Raw genomic sequence first — 21,256 nt, forward strand, 5'->3', positions numbered from 1 at the left:
GTTGCTGTACAATTTCGATTTTTTGCGAACTTTTGAATGCCTTTGGGAAAATCTCGAGTGACGATTCATAAAGAACAAGTACAGGGTATATTATTTTGTAAAATTTAAATCCTACATACCATGAAAAATTTTGATGGAATGTCATCACATTGTTGGTAGGGATCATTTGGCAAATTTTGGTTAGTGTTTTACCGTCTACACGATATTAACATACATATAAAATTTGACAACAAACGGTCCGTCAGATCGACAGACCGACGAACCGACAGACCGACAGACGGAAATGGGAGACTTATTTTTTCTTACTCTGGATTACAATTATGATCGAGAAGTGAAAAGAAAACTTTTGCATAAATTTCACTGAAACGATTCGAGACGAGACAAGCTCTACCTAAATAAATTGAGACCGTTTTTTTTTAAATGAACGTTCATTATCAACTCGATTAGGTTTTACTCTTTTAAAAACAATTTAGAAATAAAGGTAAAAATTAAAAAACATAAATATTCTTATCGGATTCCACTTTTGTGTCACGCCACATTTTATAATTATTATCAATTGCTCAGTGTGTCATCCAAACCAATAAGCGCTATATATTATACAAGAATATATAGATGAATTTTAACGAATTTTTAACCGTCAGTAGGTAATGCAACAAAAAATAGCAGCAATAAGTAACTGAAATTTATTCTTTACGACATAGTCCAGACAAATTTGCGATCAACCTCGGAATGAGAGATAATAAGCTGAATTTTCGTATATACCTTCATTTTGGTTTCTATAGCTCCAATGATGTTAACATTTATTATCATAATTGTAGAGCACAAAATTTGGTAAAAATTTTATTTGAAACATTTTTTGATACGCCCAATCGTTTTTGAGATGAGGATGCAGCGCAGCGCTCATCCATACATACTGTAATTCAAGATCAACCGTGAATAGCTTGAATTTTGAATAATTTGTATTATCTATCACTTAATACATTGCATTTAATAACATTTTACATATTTTCAATGTATTTATTTAATAATACTTACCTACTTTGTGTAATTAAAAACTTTTTAAATGAAATACTTATTGTATATCTTAATTTATTGAAAGTAGATTTTAAGTAAAAAAATAATTAAGTACTTTATCTTTAAAATGTATAAGTTTAGTAAATATATTAGATAATATATTATACTTGTTATATTATTATATACAGGGTGTTATTGAAAGGTACGTACAACAAAATAGACAATTCTTCGCGAAGTCTAAGAAGTCGGAAAAACTTATTTTGTGTTATCAAAATTATAAGGGGAAAATTAACTCTTATCCAATCTTTTTAGACGCTACTGAAGGATAAATAGGTAAAATTAATTAATTTTAGTAAATCCTAGCAACTGTAACAATAAAACTTTTGTCAAGAATAAATGTTGCTATAGAAACGAAAGATGATCTTTTTATCAGAGGCGTACAACGAATTTGGACATAAATTTTAATAATTTTTATCTCTAAAGGGACAACACTTTTACCTGAACTTTTTTTAACTTTTAGCACCCATACTTCGAAACCAATTGCCGATTTTATTTTGTACGTACCTTTCAATAACAGGCTATAAGTTATATTAATTTATTCAAAATAAATTTTAAGGAAGTAAAACGAGTTAATATAATTTAATTTTATCTTTATTCAGCAGCTGTTCATTTCTTACGATTTTTTTTTTATCTTGTTGCATTACGGTACGTATGGATGAGCGCTGCGCTCTCACCGCCCTCTATCTCAAAAACGATTGAGCGCATCAAAAAATGTTTCAAATAAAATTTGTCCCAAATTTTGTGCTCTACAATTATGATAATAAATGTTAACATAATTGGAGCAATAGAAACTCAGATAATCGGAAAAAACTGTTTTTCTTGACCTTTGACCTTGAATAAGTTACAACGCAGACACGAGATTTTATGAGACTTTTGAGACAACTTTTAGAACGCTAAAATTAGGGTGTATACAAAAATTCAGCTCTCATTCCGAGGTTGATCCCTTTTTTATGCTAGTGACTGGACTAACATGGAATAAAATTAGAATGTATTACGAACGCCACCGACAACACGACAACACGATCTAAAGCCATATATAAGGACATAAATGCTATGGAAACACTGTTTGTTGGTCCGTCAAACTGTTCATTAAAAATACGTGAATTTGTCATGAATAATATTCAGGGTAAGTATAAAATTATAATATGTGCAGAATCTTAGTTCCCCTTATTTTTTAGAACAATATAACTATTATGTTCATGACCTTGGAGGTAAGTCGAGCAAGTACAGTATCAGTTAAAAAATATTAAGTTTTAGATCCCCGTGTTAAAAACTGGTATATGCTTGCTGCACCGTTACCCACTGTGATTATTATAATAATTTATTTGTTTCTGATTTATAAATTTTTACCACAGTTAATGAGACATCGAAAGCCGTACAAACTGACTACTTTGATACGCTTTTATAACCTATTTCAAATAATTTCTTGTACATTATTGGTACATCAGGTAAAATATATTTAAGCCAACGTCTTTTTTTCGATGTGACTTTTATCTCTTCAGCTGGCTACACCATTGTCAAATCCCTCGTATGTATGGAAATGTGAAAGGTTTGCTTATTCTAGAAATCCACTAGCACTGAAAAGAGTCTCACTAAGTTATTACTTTTACTTAATAAAAGTTGCTGAAATGGTCGAAACAGTGTTCTTCATGATGAGAAAAAAAAACAATCAGGTGTCTAGTTTGCATGTGTATCACCATGTGACAACATTAATAACTGCGTGGATTTCTGGCAAATATTTTTCAGGTGAGATACTTACGTACAAATACCAAAATTTTATTTTTGTTAATATTAGGAGGTATGGTGGCCTTTTGTATGATATTGAATTCATTTGTTCATATTTTGATGTACAGTTATTACTTTCTATCATCGTTGGGACTTCACTGGCAGAAATATATCGCAAAATGGAAACCAGCAATTACAATGTTGCAAATGGTAAAAATATTTATGTCTTATATTTTTGAAAACATTTTGTGTTTTAGATTCAATTAATCACACTGGTTGTCCATGCATCGCAAGTGCTCTACTTTGATGACTGTAACTTACCACACATATTCTTTTATTTTTATGCCATGAATGTTACTATTATCTTTTTTATGTTTAAAAACTTCTTTAAAGAAAATTATTTCCAAAATACCCTGAAAAAGGTTTCGTGATAAAAACGTTTGTTGGGCTATGTCAATATTATATATAGGCTCATGTATACGCAAGTTCTTTAAATGACCCTTTTAATGCCTCTAACAATAAGTGAACTAATTTTTCAAATATCTGTACTAAGTAGGAGAGTTTCATTAAAAATAACTTGTTATAGAATTCTTCCTCATGGTTATGATCGTTTCATTTTTAAAAGCATTCGATTGTACAGATTCCAAATTAAATTACAAAATGTTATACAATTGTGATTTTTTTTTAATCTGGATTTCTCGGGTAAAATCTCAGATCTCTCACAGATTCACAGATTTTTAAACTACAGGAGTAGGACTATGTTATTTTATACAATTTAAAACCCATTTACTACGTACAATTTTGAGGTTACGTCATCAGATTGTTGGTGGGGATGATTAGACAAACTCTGACTAGCGTTTTACTATCTACTTACATGATATTCGTAATACTCATATAAAGTTTGACAATAATCGGTCCGATAGTTGCGGAAGATTATCTTAACAAAAATGACACAGACGGCGGACGGACGGATGGACGGATAGACAGACGTAAACGGGAGACCTATGTTTTTGTACTTTAGGGGTCATAGCACATCGACAAAATGTGAAAGTAGGCAGCCAGTACAATATTTCTTTAACTTACGCTCGAGAAATAAAAAAAAACAGCCAAGTTTGGCACCGAGCGTGCGACTGCATGTCTGCGTGCCCATATCTAAGCCACTACTCCATTCAGGCTTATATCCCGTGTTATAGTGGTAAAATGTTATTATACTTTGTAAATTCTTTTGAGAATTTTTTTTGGACGTTTATACGTCAGTAGACGACAGGTCCGTCAGGAACGCCAACTATTGAAATTAATTCGAAGTGGCGATTGGCATACAAAATTTTTAGAATTTTTTTATTTTTTAGCTGTTCTTTTAAGTTTCCCCTATTTTTTTTTTAGTTATAAACCATCCCCGTAATATAATAAATTCTTCAAATGGGTCAAGCCGTTTTTGAGTCTTAGCGAGACTAACAGGAACAGAAATTGATTTTTATTATATAGACGATTAAAAAACTATAAATAAATAATTTTGTCCAAAAAATAGACAAACATTTTTTAGGGTGGGCCACCCTATTCACTTAGGGCTTTAAAAAATAGTTTACAACCTATTCTCAGACCTATCGAATATACAGTTGCGATCTTTTCTATAGAACCACTCCCTAGTGTAAATTTTCAAAATTTGTTTGGTGTAAGTGACCTTGACGGATTTCTGGGGGGAAACAATTGTGTCAAAAATTTGACAGATTAGATTGCCCCATTGTCAGTTAGTATTTTATTTTAATAGATAGATGAACAAAATAACAATTTGCACGGGACATAGTGAAAGAAATTGAAGGCATAGCCGAAATATTCGATCGCCATGCCCGGAAACGCATTTAGAACAATAATTTTGAATCATTTTTCCATGTGTTTGCGAGGGTGCGAGCACTACAAAGGAAGAGGAACGGAGTTAATACAAAGTAGTGGGTGCGAAGTAAGTGACGCAGGGCGTATAAAACTAGTGTGAAGTGGATTTTGTTGTGTTTGAATTGAAAAACTTTACCGAAAATATTTTCCCAACTTTTGTTTCCAGTTCTCTCCTAGAAGCTGTGGGACACAGACTTCCGATTTCCCGGTAACATTTTGTTGCCGCAGTCTTTAATTTTTGGGATGAGGATGTCTTTGTGGCTTTTCTTTCTTTCCTTTCTTTCTCTTTTTCGCAGGAAGTCAAAATGTTTTAAATCAGAACCGCTATGAGTTAAAGCGCTTGTCAACATGCGTCGTGCATGAAACGCTGGTCAAACGTCAATGTGCCACCAACTGCGTTCGGCATAAAGAACTAGACGACAGTGCTACCAACTTGACTTTTTATCGAGTGGTTCCGTAGAAATGACCTCAACTGTACATAAAAAATTTTATACAAATCGGTCAACCAAGTTCGGTTCCAAACACTGTGACGCGAGAATTTTATACATAATGCATTATTATTTTAGAACAAATTTCATTACCATAAAAAAGGTTATACTGAATCGACCTTAAAAGATAGACATATTATGCTGTCGCGGACTTTTCTTTACAACTTTTAGAGGGGAACAATTTCGTCATACATGATTTTTACGTAACTTTAATCGTTTAAGCAGCGTAAGCAACGGAAAGTGTCAAAGGAGGAATAATTTTTCCGTTTTTCCGAATTTTTCATTGCTACTTCGCTCCTAGTGATCGTAGCGTGATATTACATAGCCTATATGTTGATACGATACATGAACTATCGAACATAAAAAGATTTTTTGCATTCGAACCAGTAGTTTCTGAGATTAGCGCGTTCAATTAAACAAAAGCTTCAGCTTTATATTATATATAGAATATAGAATATAGAATATAGAATATAGATATAGATATAGAATATAGATAGATAGAAGATAGATAGATAGATAAGTAATAAGTAATAAGTGATATAAGTAATAAGTATAAGTATAAGTATAAGTAATAAGTATAAGTATAAGTATAAGTATAAGTATAAGTATAAGTATAAGTATAAGTATAGATTATATTATATTCACATATTTGAAAAAAATCGTCAGAATGAGTTTTTACAATTCAGGATTCATTTAATTTTGCTACAGAAAATCTACCATCCTCCTATAGTTCAACTTTAGTGAACTGATCTGCTTCTTTACGTCACTTCCTTCTGCTTCACGCTTTATCTCTTTAAATACTTGATGTAGGTAGTTTCTTAAAAGTTATAATTAGAGAGCGGATTTTATGAAATTTGCTTGATATTTAATATGTGAACGAATCATGCTAATTAAAAAAATTGCATAATTGCATATACAGCCTGTTATTGAAAGGTACGTACAAAATAAAATCGGCAATTGGTCTCGAAGTATAGGTGCTAAAAGTTAAAAAAAGTTCAGGTAAAAGTGTTTTCCTTTTAGAGATAAAAATTATTAAAATTTATGTCCAAATTCCTTGTACGCCTCTGATAAAAAGATCATCTTTCGTTTCTGTAGTAACATTTAGTCTTGACAAAAGTTTTATTGTTACAGGTGCTAGGATTTACTAAAATAATTTAATTTTACCTATTTATCCTTCAGTATGGTCTAAAAAGGTTGGATAAGGGTTAATTTTCCCCTTATAATTTTGATAACACAAAATAAGTTTTTCCGACTTCTTAGACTTCGCGAAGAACTGTCCATTTTGTTGGACGTACCTTTCAATAACTCCCTGTATTTGCCTTCTGCTGCATATTTCACGTAACGGATGCATATTTTGCATTTTTATCAATTTTTGTGCTAATGTGAAAAAAAAGATTGTCATTTATCGGCATTTATCTAGAAAAACGAAATTTCGTGAATCATATTGCAAATATTCTCCAGAGTTTCAAATAACTAGGAAAGGTGGAGTTTTATGGTAGTCTGGAGAAACCACTGGGTAAATTCGGGCCCTAATTACTTTTGGAAATACCGTTCGTTCCGAATATTTTTCTTCGTTACTTAAGTGTATGTTGTATGGTAGTCGAAGGGACGCTATCCTATTATTTTTCATCCTGAGTTTGTATGTCGAAGATAACTCAAATTAATTTATGGATTAAACGTTTTCCTGAACTTATTCTTCAAGAAGGAACTGTGTTTTGCCGCGCCTGCTCTAAACCAATAAGTATTTGTACATACATCTGTGCACGTAGTACACAGTTTTTCTATTTACAAATGCATACTTTAGAATCACCGGAAAAACTTTTTGTAGAATATTTCGAAAAATATTTAAAAATAAATTGTTGCCAAAATAGTAATTAAGTAGTCGATTACTACTATTTTTTAATTCGTTCTGTTTACCTATATTTATATTTTAGTATAAAAATATTATCTTTAAAAATGTGATTTATGTGCCAGTGAGATCTAATTAAAAATTTTACAATGTGATTCATGTATATTTTTTTTTAATAAAAGGTAAGCACGGGTAACCTGTTTTTGTAATTTGTAAATAAATTTAGTTCGGTTATTACGTTTTTTTTTTATTTTTGGAGCATATGCAACTGCATATATTAAGAAAGTTACTGCATATTTGCATAAATTTGATGCATATCATATGATCATATTTCCCAAAATTTTGCTGCATATTTTCCGCTCTCTATTAATAAGTTTCCATCTTTAACATGATACTTGCCCATTTTCTTTGCCAGGGTTGTTGACGTTATTAGGATATCTTTATTTTTGTTATCTCTTTTTAGAAGGAAATCAGTATTTCAGTATTAGTATCTCTGTTTTTATTTTATTATCATTTTCCCATCTCCATTCTCTATCTTCTGTATAAAGGGATTGGAATAAATTTTTATTGATATTCCTTTTTCTATTCTGATTATTATTTTCGGTCAGTTTTCTATTTTTTTTTTGTCGTAAGTTTACTATTTATACAGGGGATTCAAAAATGGCCCACTAAATGTATGACACGTTGTAATTCAAAAAATCTTTCAGGCCAAATATGGAAGACATAGACCTTCAAAGTTTATTTTTTCCTTTACATATTCAATTCACTACTAATAAGTATCGGTATAAATAAAATCGCACGGACTTTTATTATTCAACATAATTTTTCAAATATCATGTCTTTATCCATAGTTTTCTTCTTTTTAAAATATCACAAAAAACTTAGAAATTGTTCAGAATGTATCTGACAACAGTGGCTAATTTTTCACAGTTTTTGATCCATTATCTACTTAAATCATTATTTTGTGTCTTTAACCTTTACCTTCGGTAATATTTTTTGTTCCATCAACTTTTCCATAGAATTTCGTAGTCTTCTCTTTCCTAATCTGTTTATTTTATACTCCTATTATATTATATTTTCTTAGCAATTATTCAGCTATTTCACCAGATATTTGCCACTGAAAAAATGGAAAAACAAAGAAAATATCTACATAATGAAACATAATTTTTTAAAATTTATTATTAAATGTATTGGCTTACAAGTGAACATTGATTTTTCATTAGGGAATCAGAAACAAAGAAACATTCCAGGAAATAATTGCAATAAAAGAAACTAAATTAAAAAAAGGAAATAAAATTATGTATTCATTTAGTACACTCTATTAATGTAATTTTAGTTGCTAATCTATGTGTTCTTACTGAAATGACCACGTCATCATAAAATTTTTTAATATGAAAACTGACTTAAAATATTACGCTGCTTCATGAGCTACCGAAGTTCTATCTAAATAAGTTTAGACCAATTTTTTACTACTGCTTATACAGGTGTCCAGAAAAATGAATATAAAAAGCAATATACTTTCTTACTTTAAATCACTGTTTTATCATAGTTGTGTTAAACAAAAAAGTGATGACCTCACCTGACTTGACCTGACCTGACTTTTTTTTCTTTGAAAGGGGAAACCCTCATGGGCACCAGGGACTTAGGTTCGACCGTCCCTGGTAGTGCTAGGACTACGTACCGGCTAAAACCCCTTCTTCGACCAGCTGTTCTCTCACTCCCCCGAAATCGCGTTAGCATTAGTTCGAGGACTGGTTGGTCGCCAGTGCCCCATTTTTCCCATGTTTCATGCGTTTGTCGTCTTTACTTCATTTATTTTCCTCTTTAGAACCCTTGTCGCAAACTCAATCATCGCGTCCCATTGCTTCTCTATGCTAATCATATGTCCTCCTATTTTATCGGTGTTAATATCTGAGCCTATTTTTAGTTCAGGGGCGGCTGGTGCAGGGGAGCACAAGGGCACGTGCCCCCCCAAAATTACAATGTCTACAAACACACTGGACGTAGTAAAATAGTAATTTTCAATATTTAAAAAATTATCCGGAAATTTGTGTCATAATTATTAAAACTAATTTTTTTATCTCGCTCCACTTGTATAAAATGTATCAAAACTTACATCCACTAGCATCTAAAGACGTGTGTCTTGGATATATATGTTATTGCTGATAACAGCGGGGCACAGAGACCGGAATCATAGCTGATTTAAACGTTTTGTTTACACCGTTGCCATAGAAACCACACGTCCTAACCATTTCAGTCAATGGGACTGCGGTTCCGTTCTGACAGTGCTCGGCAGGAGTAACTCAATCGAGGGTTTTAATTTTCATGCTGCGCGAGATAGACGTAAAACAGGTATGATAAATATTCTTGGATAACCTTCTCGATAATACGGACAGTAAAACAACTAACCACCGCCTTTATTAATAATATTCGGGCACATAACGTAAGGGTCGACAAAAATCGCCATATATTTATTACGCCGATTGATAATGTGCATACAATTTTGTGGAGTATTTGAACTTGCTTTACGTGGACATGACGAAAGTGGGGAACCACAAAATCCAAGTATATTTCGAGGTCTGATTGATTTTACGGCTGAATTGGACTCTACTTTATCAGATCATTTGAAAGAAGCAACGGTTTTTAAAGGAACGTCTAAAACTGTCCAAAATGAACTTTTAGTTGTAATCAACGTAAAATTTTGACCGAAGGCAAAAAGGTATGGGGACAAATCCTTTTTTACTCTTATTGAATGTATTTTTGTATTTATTTCAGTCATACAATTTCGTCTATTACTTAATTAGTAATAACAACCTGTTTTATACCTTCATATTTTTTAACTCATCAATCAAATTGCGTCCCCCCATTTCAAAAGGTCACGAGCCGCCACTGTTTTAGTTCCATATTTTCCCTTTTGCTACGCCATCTTTCACATACTAGAAATAGATGCTCTACCGTCTCTATTTCGCTTTCACACTGGCACATTGTTCTGGGAATCTTCCCTATTCTGTGGAGATACTGGTTGAAATCCCCATGGCTTGTTAATAGTTGTGTCTCTCCATGAGCTCTATAGTACCATGGTATCACATCTGGTATCAGTTTCCTCATCTATTTCCCTTTGTTGCTTTGACTCCATAGACTCTGCCACCTCTTCCTCTACCGATCTGTTCTCCTTCTTAACTCTTCTTACCCTCTCTTCTACTATCAGTTGCATCGGGGGCCTCTCCGCTACCACTAGCAGCACGTCAGTGGATGTAGTCCGATATCCGACAGAGACCCTTAAGACCATCCTTCTCTGTAGTCTCCTTAATCTGTCCGCGTTTCTTTTTATTTCAATTGCCTTCCCCCAGATTGGGACTGCGTATGGTACAATCGAATACGGCACGCTCATGAGTAGCTTCCTAACAGAGGCCTTCGCTCCTTCCACACTTAGCTGCATCATTTTCCTTTCCGCTCTACTGGTTACTGCTTCTAAATGTCCGACAAAGTTACAATTTCTTCCAAATACCACTTTGCTCTTTCTGTACTGTGTATTTCTTCATCTCCTATCCTTATTATCACCTCTGTCATCTTTCGTCGTCCCTCAAGTATTACCGCCTTTGTCTTTTCGGTCGCTATTTCTAGTCCCGCTTTGGCCAACCTTTTCTTGGTTATCTGTGCTGCGTTATTGGTCGCATTCTCTATGTGCGTCCTGTCTTTCGCTACCACCACCAGGGCCAAGTCATCTATGTATCCTATTATTGTCACCCCTTCCGGCTTATCCAATTTCAAGACGTCATCATATAGAGTCGTCTATAGTACTGGTCCTAAAACGAACTCTTGTGGCACTCCAGCTGTTATTTCCATCCATTTGCCCATCGACATTTGACCATCTATCTGAGGGGTAGCTTTGCGCCACACTCGTCAACTCTACCGTTATTTGTCTTCTTTTAATTTCTCCAGTAGGCATAGGTTCTTGTGTCGGTATACTCCTTTCCTCGCCACCTCCACTTGTTCTAGAACCTCCTCCATGGGATTCTCCGTTGACCTACCTGGTCTGAATCCGTTATGGTTGTCACTGATGGCTCGCTTTTCCTCCATTTCCTTTCTTAGCCTTGCGACTATGACTTGTTCATATAGCTTCCCCATTGTGTCCACCATACACAGGGATCGATTATATCCAGTGATCCCTGTTGTTCTTTCTTTAATTTTCGGGACTAGCACCAGTCTTGCTCTCTTCCATGTTGGAAATGTTCCTTGGTGATACAGTCCGTTCAGCATCTTTGCTGCTTCTCTTGGTCTCTTCGCTGCCATCCATTTTGTCGCTTCAGGTGGTATTCCATCTAATCCTGGTGCCGTGCCTACCTTTATGTTGCCGTTGCAACAACCTCTTCTTCCGTCACTTCGTTTTTTCTACTATCGTTTATTATTCTCCTGTTGTCCTCGATGGGAACAATTTCCGTGCAATTTCTTTGAATTCTTCGCCCTCCAATGTCGTTCTCGCATTCGCCACAATTTTTCTACTTACTATCTGATACCCTTTTCCTCAGGGATCCGCGTCCACTTCTGCGCAGACCTCTTTCCATTTCCTCTCTTTTTATTGTATTATTATTTTCTTGAATGTTTGCCTGGCTTGGTTGTATTCGGCTTCCATATTTTCCTTCTCGTCCTGTTTTGTTCCAGTTTTTGCTGCATTGTCCTTCTCTTTTTTATACAATCTCTTCTCGCGTCTGCCACTTCTTCTGTCCACCAATACATACCTCGTATTTCCCCGTCTTCATCATAGTGAGTACTTCCCCACAGGTCGTTGTGATGACTTCTCTTCTTCTTCTTCTCTTTCCTTGTTCTTTCCTTATGTTATATTCTCGCTCTTTTCTTATTTCTATCTCTATTTCATTATGGTCACACGGTGTATTCTGTCCTCTATCATTCTCTATCTGCGATCCCCAGTATACGCATACGCTTATCATCATCTGTTTGTTGTCTTGTCGTTCGATGTCTTTTTCTAGTTCATCCACCGTATCATTATATGCATTTTCTTCAGCCTCCACAGCGAGGTAAGCGTCTCCCAAGTCTACTTTTTATTCGGTGCAGTCCTATACAGTACTAGAGCCATGTCTTTTCTTGCATCCATATACCTACCTTGTTTCTCAGCCATCTTTATATTTGGTTCCGAAATCAGTGCCATTTTTACGTTGATTTCGCTAGCTCTTTTCTTTACTAGGTCTCAAGACGCTCTCGATCGTTTAAAGTTCGTCTGTATAATAATAATCTTTCTATATCTGATACACAGGTCTCTCCTATCTGTACCTTGACACTCCTATTTCTTGTGTCCAGTTTGTCAGCAATTTGGGTGTTGGAAATTCCATATCCAATCATCTTTAGCAGGTACCTGGGGTTGTGAGAGATGGGGGTGTGTCCCACCCACCCCATTTAGTCGGTACCGGTACACACAATTATGTAGTAAGAGTTCTGGAATAAATCCCAAGTACAACGGTCGCACTCTTCATTTTGGTCCTTCGACGTAATTCCTAATAATCACAAACATTGGGTATCTATCCTTTCCCTGATCCCACAAGATACTAGACCAACCTTGATCGTTCTTTTATTGGTAATTTTGTTAGCATCAGGTTTTGGGACCAGTATGGTTGACACCTCTGAATTTCCAAATGCCTCTCTGATGGACGTTATTTTAATTTCTTTAATCTCCTCCTCTGTTACAGTTACGTAGTGTCCCTTCAATTTCCTCCTTAGCTCATGTAGGTCTCGGAGATGGAACATTGTAATTCCTTTTGCCTTGTCCCACTTTTTCTCACCTCTATGACTTCCAGATTCTTGGAGATCTGCTCCTCGACCATCTGCATAGTGTTTCCTTTATTTTCCATTGTTACCAAGAGTTCTGATATTGTCTCCCACCTGTCTGGGATCGATATTATTTTTAATTGCTCTGAGTAAATCCGCATACGTTTTCTCCTCTTGTCTCACTATGAGTGTCTGGGTGTCTTTCCTGTTATTCTTCAACTTATTTTCAGCCTTAGTCTCTTAGACCTGACCTGACCTGACCTGACCTGACCTGACCTGATCTGACTTGACTTGACCTGACCAGACTTGACCTGGCCTGACCTGAACTAACAACTTGTATCTAGGAAAAGTCAACTGTAAAAAAGATTAGAGATGTTACTTAAATAAAAATAAATGTTATATTAACCTTTTTTTTTTGATATCCAAATTCTGCATAATTACATGTGAGTAAGGAACAGTGCTTTTTCACTTTATCTCCTTAAGACTTTGGTTTGCATCTTTCACAATATCTGTTCCGTACCTTGTTCTTCTAAAAATTACAATTTTCTCAATTCAAAACCTTACTAAATGTACCTAGCGTCTATAAATTACTGCTTTTTAAAAAAATCTTAGTCAACTACATAACTAAATAAGCTTTTAGTGTTTAGAACAAACAAACTTTAGATTACAGCACTCACGGAATTAATAAAACCTAAGTAAAAATTATATGATAACTTAAGTGACCGAATTAAAAAGCCAGGCTTCTAACTCGGAAATATTCAAAACAGAATTATAATTTAAGTTTCATCACACAGCTGCGTTTTTACAATTCTATATTTAGACACTAATTGTACCGCGTTTGCCCTCGTATTACATTTTATTCAAGCAACCGGAACAGGTTGGAATGTTATAAATCCATCACCCAAGCGTGAAATTGTTTGATTGACAAATTATATTTTTTTTACTACTAATTAGTGTAGTTGTTGCTTCGTGGGCGAAAGCAATAAATAAACGTTGCTTTAATAGCTGGCATATGTTTTAATTTAAAGATGCCTCTTCAAACGGCACATTTATATTTAGTGGCCCTAAATCCACAAAGTCTTACGACTGTTCAATTTACTTTGATTGCCCCGGTAACTGCAAGCTTTCCGTAATACTCCTTTGTTGTCGCAAAAGCTTTTGACTTTTATTTTGGTTTTAGCGAAGTTGACTCCACCTCAACATTCTACTTAATCCGGCTGCCGATTTTATTGCAATTTGGCCGGTCGGAGCAAAGTAGAACACGTTGTAAGGGTAATTTGTGTTAACCTTCGCGTATTGTTGTAATAATTCGTGAGGAATGGGCTACCACCCAAAGCACGTTTCGTAATGGGAACAAGAAAAGAGTAGCTTCGAGTTCAATTTAAAGATAAAAGTGATAAGGATATGATTAATGGAAACGGTGTCGCATTGTAACAAGGAGGATAAATATCAATCAATACAGGTGATTGATGATGAAGAATATTTCTTGTAAGTATCTAATATTACATGAACATAACGGAGTATCTGCAGTAGAAGAAAATGTGGAGTGTGTGTCAATTTCAGATTATAACACTTATCGACACGTTGCTAAATATTGTGTTATTTGCTTTTTTGTAAAAGCGATTGAAATTTCTGTAACGGCTACACTTTAAACTTATTCCTGGTGGGTGTTAATAATCAATACGTGTTTAAAAGTAGGTGGTTCGACAAAACTCGAGCTTACAAAGTCACTCAAGTAGATAAAATAAATAAGCTCCCATTTCAAAAGGTGCTACAAGTCTAGTTACGGATTTTCCCTGCCGAGTTTCTCAAGAAATTGTGCTGAATTAAAAGAAGAAAAACGCGTTTGTTGTGTTAGAAGGCAAGTGTGCATTTCAGACGTCAGAGAAAATAAATCATAACATTTTAATTAATGTCAGAAGAGTTTTAACAATGGCTTTTCTTAATCGTGAGATGCAAAATTCCATAAAAAGTAAATAAATTAACAGACGCGAACAATGGAGGCTGCTATTTCTTTGTGACAACTAATAAAGACACAGAAAACGGATTTTAAATATTATCTCAATATATTTCACTCGTCCGAAGACAGTTGTAATGGAAAATACACTTAATATGAAGTCGACGAATAAGTAGTTGTGTTTTATTATGTCATAAAACATAATTTCACGTAATCGCATTTGTTGCAATAATATAATGAAATTGCAATGCTGACATTTTAAAATTGACAAGTAATTGCAAGTTTAATCTTACCCTAGTGGATAAATAATGATACTGGTTATAATTTTTTAATAACGAATAATAAATATGATAAATAATAAATAATAATTTTAAACCAGCATTTTGTGTCACTTTACATAAGAGTTTCTTTGTACAATTAAAGTGAAAACGTAAAGACGCCAGCAGTTTTTGAAAAAATACATATATTTTCCTGTTTCCCCACCGACAATTAATAAATGAAGTAAACTCAATTGTTTTCATAGTTGCTCTTTTTTTCTTAGACTATAACAAGTGTTATCTTTTTTTTTTTTTAACACTAGATTTGTTGCATTGTATTTCAGGGGCAACATGATTTTTAGATGTTGCTGTATAAAATAACAGAAATATTTCCCAGATTTTATTACAACACAAATTTAAACAATCTCCACCAAATATTTTCCAACGCTCCAGCCAAAAATCCAATTCTTCCGCTCTTTATTCCAGCATCCTTCCACGCTGATGTTCAGTTCGCGTCCAAGGCAAGAACTGTCTCACGAGAATTAATTATCATTAAGCTCATCAAGTTCCACGAAGCTTTCGTGACAGTGTTCATTATTCCGGACGATGTTTTCCACTTTCCACCACAATTTTCGAACAACTCTTCCGAAAAGAAAGAATACAGTCGATTTATGATGATATCGTCGCGATAAAGACCAACTGCTTTGCATATCGACAGTCAACTGCATCCTCAAGTAAAAACAAGTCTGTTATCACGAGATCGCCATCTAAATTAACAAACCGAGCCGCTGCGTGACTTTACCATTTCAAAGAATAAGCGCGACCTGCTGGCGAGATTAAAAGCAGGAATTTTTATCGGTTATTTAGACAAAAATGCAGTTTATTATGTAAATAGTCGATGATTTATCGGGCTAAAATGTTGGTGGTTTTTTATTGTCTTGTATGCGAGTTTAAATGTTTTTTAATTTCTTTGGACAAGCTGTTAAATGTTGCTCACGACTACCTTGTAGAAATCTGACAAGCGCTGGCACGAGGAAGGAAAAGTGGTCTGGGAATATGAAGATTACAGTGTCATTTGGTGATAGGACGGTGTCGAAAAAGTCTTAATCGGCTGTACCACTGAGATAACTGGATTAGTCTAGACGTTAATTAATATACTTATACTATCTACTAATTACAGCTAAAAAACGAATATTTAATAAAATTATATTTCACCTCATTAAAGTAAGTGCTATTTACATTCATTACTTAGTTTATACTAAACACATTTGAAAAACTCAAAATCAAAGAGATACCTACTTGATAATAATCTGAATTTCTGAATGTTGTACTTACAAATTTTTGGAATTTCATTATTTTTACTTTCATCGTGTTCAATTTCATCTAGAATATGTCATTTTGAAAGACCAGATTTTTTAACAGAATCAAAAAACGGGCATACAATACGTCAAGTTGATTTTTTAAATGGACAGACGAACAGGCGAATGATCACTTAAAATTTGGCAGAATTAAACATAATTAAATATAAACTAATAAAGTATTTATTTTATCTGAATATTTATTCTAAACTTCTGGCAGTATTCATATTGTTTTCAAACCTAATTTTTTTAACATAAATTTACAACGAAATTTGAATGTTTCAGTGCTTGTTATACTCACCTAACAATGGATAGCATATCCAGCTACATACATGGGTTGTGGCCGACAACATTTAACAAGTTATGTTCTTTGTTAACGCGTGTACACCATTGTTTCCAGAAATACTGAAATTAGTGGCAGTTTTACTTTTTTCAGCAAAAATTATGGTATATCTATGTAAAGAAAGTGTTTTTTACTTACTGCAATTATTTAAATATTATTATTTGAACGGATGCTTAGATCTAGACTTCCAGTTTCCAGCAGACTCTCTGTTTGGGTTTAGAAAGATAATGTCTGAAGTAAATGAATACTGATGATGTCATCTCAAAATTTGATTAAATACCTCCCCTAATTTTCACGTTACGGTTTTTCGATTCCTGAAGGTTCTATGAGGAAATTTTTAGGCTAGATAATCGATCCGTTTAGTACGGAAAGACAAATACATGGTTGCTAGAATGTACGGTTAAATATCTTAAGAACCAATTGTACAAATTAACTGAAGTTAGGTATAGGGGTACAAGAACTATTTTTGCAGAAAACACCTTACATCTGAAATTAAAATTATTTGTGCATGCATTTGTTATATAGTATTTGTTATATGCCATTTGTTATATGCCATTTAACAAAAAATCAAGCTGGCCTTCCATCTCGAAAACAAATGAAACAAAAAAATTTTTTGCGAGTAATTAGAGCAAAATTTCTTGTACCCCTATAGCTAATTTCAAGTGATTTGTACAATTGGTTCTAAAGATATATAACCGTTTCCATACAATCTAGCGACCCTGTACATAGAAGTGCGAGTTCTGAATTAAACAACAGATTTTTTTTCAATTCAACCGGAGATAACTTTCAAACGGTTCAAAAATAGCCAATGCGGTTTAGAGCGTTAATTACTTAGAGTTTTCTATTCCTTTTAGTCGATTTTCAGGCCGGATACTCGATCCGTTTAGTATGGAGATTGGAACATACAGGGTTTTTATAAATGATTATAGGGTCGACGTGTGTTTTGATCATGTGCCGTCTCTCAGTTTTGCATCTTACTAAATGCCCAAGGACACATGACAAATGTCACACGTATCTGTATAGCTGATTGCCTAACTGCTTCATATCTTTTTGAAAAAATATAACTAATTTCACTACAATAAAACGAAACAAAGTTAAAGTAAATTATTAAAATGTTCACCATTTTGTTCAAGGCACATATTCACTGTCTTTTTAATTTCAAAAATCTTCTGTCATCCTTTCCTCAATGCCGATTTGTCAATTTCATGTTGAAACAAGGCCTGAATGCTGAGGAAATTTTGTCAAAGATGTTTGCGGATTCTGCTGAAGTTGTCTCAAATCCCCAACAACTTTTCATATGATGAAGGTCTTCCAGGAGATTTCCTTTTATTGACGCTGCCAGTTCGAACAACTGTTGATTATTACACTCTAATGTGAGCTTCTAACGACGTTTCTTTGAATTATTAAATCACGGTATTTAGCCAGATATTCTTGCTTACAAGCGGTTACAGAATACACTCACTCTTCGTTTACGAAGTCCCATTGCTATAACAAGACATAACAATGAAACTGTCTTGTTCAATAGAATAAACCATTTTCATGGTCTTCGCTTCTTAGCACAAAAACAAAATTTACTACGTCCTTAAAATCATTTATAAAAACCCTGGATAAGGCGGCGTGATTTCCTACTTATAACTTTTTTTTCAAATTTAACGGGAAATAACTCCAGAACGGCGTAATAATTGCAACTGCGGTTTGGACTATTCGATTCCTTGAAATTTTCTACTTGTATGAGCTAATCCTCAGGCCGGATACTCGATGCGTTTAACGAAAGATAACTCCGGAACGGTTCAAAACTGTGCATTTCGATTTAGAGCATTCGACTCCTTGAAATTTTTTAGTCCTACCACCAAATTCTCTGACCGGATACAGGATACGTTTAGTATCAAGACACAAATATATGGAACTATGTCGTTCCCGAACAAATAAACACTTTTTTCCTTAATTTAACGGGAGTTAAATTGTTCAAAAATCCACACTGCGGTTTAGAGCGTTCCATTCCTTGGAGATTTCAAGTCTTCCAAGTTAATTATAAGACTAGACACTCGATCCGCTTAGTATGGTGAGTCCAATATATAGGACTGTGTTATTTCCGAATTAAATAGTTTGTTTTCAAATTTAACGGGACGTAACTCCACAACGGTTCAAGAATTTGCTTTACGGTTTAGAGTACTAAATTCTTTTGAGCTTTCTAGGCTCCCGGTTAATTTTCAAAACGGATAACTCTATTTAGTATGGGATGACAAATATATAGAACGGTCAACGGTGTAATTTTCGATTTAAAAACTGTTTGTTTTTTTATTTAATATCGAAATAATAAAGATCGTTCAACAATTCGCATTGCGGTTTGGAGCACTCGATTTCTTGAAACTAATTTTCAGGAAGGATAATCGATCCGTTTAGTTTGGAGGAATGAACATATAGGATGGTGTCAAAAAAAAATGCAGCTGAATATGCAAAACGTGCATATGCAATAATTAATTTGAATATGTCTAATAATAATAAATATAAAATATATATAATAAAATAAAATGATATTTTTAATTATTTATTGTTAAAGTAGGTACAGGTTTTGTAACATTTATTTGCAATATAAGAATTCAAATTATAACTAAATTAAGTATGTAAGAAAATGCTGTTTCACAGTATTTGTATTTTAGCTATAATTTGTATTAAACCAATTGACTACTAAGTGTTATTCAAAATTTTCCATTAGAAATGATTTGCACTTGTCACACAACACACGTTTTAACATTGAAAACGATCTTTCAACATCGACAGAGGTTATTGGAGCAAATTTTAAATTCTCTATTACATCCACACTTGCAAATACTTCGCTCAAAATTTTACCATAAACGACAAAGTATTAAAATCTACTTTTTTTTCTAAAACAAACTTAAATTTGTGAAAAACTTTTTCGCCTATTTTACCTCACACTTTGGATACTTTTTGAAAACAATTTGTTACTAGCTGAATAGAAATCAACCAGTGCTAAGTTGTTATATTCAATTTTTTATTTTTGGAGATCCATTCTTGTTCAGGTGTAGATAATTTGAACGTGTGAAGTTTTTTAGTAGAAGGCTGATTGATTACAACAACATGTTTCGACTTTATTAAAAATTTAAGTCATCTTCAGGTTTTTACAAGCTAAAAGAGGTTATTAACTAAGTATAAGTTAGGCGTCAAAACTCACCTAGAATATCAAAAGTAACATGGATTTTGAAAACATTAATAAAATTACAATCACATACGTTTTATAATAATTAAAATAATTAAAAAAAAACAAAAATTCCACAAAATGGTGTGATTTTTGCGGAATGAAGTGGCGCAAAATCATGTGAAGTGAGAAGTCAGGTGGGGTAAAATTGAAAAAAATATGGTCAAGTGGTGTGATTAAAATTTGGAAAAAAATTGACAACAAACAACATTTTGCAATTTAATTTTGAATCTGCAAAACCGAATGCTTTGAAATCTTGCAAATGGTTTATAGTTATGATAAGCATGATAAATTTTTAATGAAAATATATTTACTTATCCCCTCCAAAAAATTTATGACGTCAGCTCAAAAGTTTGCCGAATAAATCCCATTTAAAAAGTATATACAAAATATGATGAGTTTGTAGCTGTGATTTATGATTCCATTAATATTTTTTGGATTTGCACATACAGGGTGACTCAAACAAATTAATGAATGCGTGAATTTATTTTATTGATTTAATCAGGAACTTCAAAACCGATTCCTTTCAAATCTTGGAGATGTTTTAAAGTTATTATAAGCATGGTAAATTTTTGATCAAAATGTATTTGCTCACCCCCCCCCCCCCCTAAATGCAAAGTATGATGAGACAATACTTCTGATTTATCACGGCATTAACATTTTTTAGATTTGCTTATACGGGGTGTCTGAGTCAATTAATTTTATTGATTAAATCAAGAATTGCAAAATTAAATACTTTGAAATCTTGCATACATATTTGTCCTAAATTACAAGTACCATACAGGGTGTTCCTTTTGTCTGTTCACACCTGACAATTTTTGCATAGGCAACATATTATACACCCCAGAGACGACTTCGTCGAATTTATTTATTTTTTTTGATAAGCAGTCATGGCCATCACAAAAAAAATGACAAAGATCACAATGCCAAATAATGACAAAATTGAAAAATGAATGATTTATTTTAAAGTATTTCGTTACAAAAATGTAATAAGTAAAAAAATATAATGGGCATGAAGTCGTCACGTTTCCGACAGCGAGGGAAGTACTGTCTAAACTCTTTAGACCAATTTTTGAATAAGTTGTGGATGAAATGGAAAACCATTAAGTTGAGCTCTATCTAGAATGGTGTGGTATTCATTTGTAAATAAATTTTGGTCCATTAGAATTTTAAGACGACGATTGAAATAGCAATAAAAGGCAGCTAATTTAGTTTTCCAAGGGTGTGTCGAGTTGAATGGAATGACGTTGGAGGTGTATGTTGGTTTTCTAAAGATGTTGAATTTCATGGAGTTATTAGATTTTTGAATTAGAATGT

At 33.6% G+C, this 21,256-nt stretch overlaps 2 protein-coding genes across 3 annotated transcripts; one reads left to right on the forward strand and one right to left on the reverse strand.

The window, feature by feature from the left end:
- Positions 1-2,133: 2,133 nt before the first annotated feature.
- Positions 2,134-3,352, forward strand: LOC135120370 (very long chain fatty acid elongase AAEL008004-like). Of its 2 annotated transcripts, XM_064044680.1 has the most exons (7): positions 2,134-2,200; positions 2,253-2,285; positions 2,332-2,378; positions 2,430-2,522; positions 2,577-2,820; positions 2,870-3,009; positions 3,057-3,352. In XM_064044680.1, exons 1-7 carry the CDS (start codon positions 2,185-2,187, stop codon positions 3,228-3,230), a joined length of 747 nt encoding a protein of 248 aa, XP_063900750.1. In that variant the 5' UTR covers positions 2,134-2,184; the 3' UTR covers positions 3,231-3,352. The 2 variants fall into 2 exon arrangements, with proteins under 2 accessions (XP_063900750.1, XP_063900742.1); XM_064044672.1 differs by having other exon boundaries at positions 2,332-2,522.
- A 6,741-nt stretch (positions 3,353-10,093) lies between these two features.
- LOC135145992 (uncharacterized) lies at positions 10,094-10,468 on the reverse strand. Its single transcript, XM_064078125.1, has one exon. It carries the CDS (start codon positions 10,466-10,468, stop codon positions 10,094-10,096), a length of 375 nt encoding a protein of 124 aa, XP_063934195.1.
- Between the last annotated feature and the right edge of the window lie 10,788 nt (positions 10,469-21,256).

This window comes from Zophobas morio, unplaced genomic scaffold (assembly GCF_036711695.1).
Source record: "Zophobas morio isolate AGI-343-1 ecotype UQ-CSIRO unplaced genomic scaffold, CSIRO_AGI_Zmor_V1 ptg000005l, whole genome shotgun sequence".
Classification (NCBI taxonomy): domain Eukaryota; kingdom Metazoa; phylum Arthropoda; class Insecta; order Coleoptera; family Tenebrionidae; genus Zophobas; species Zophobas morio.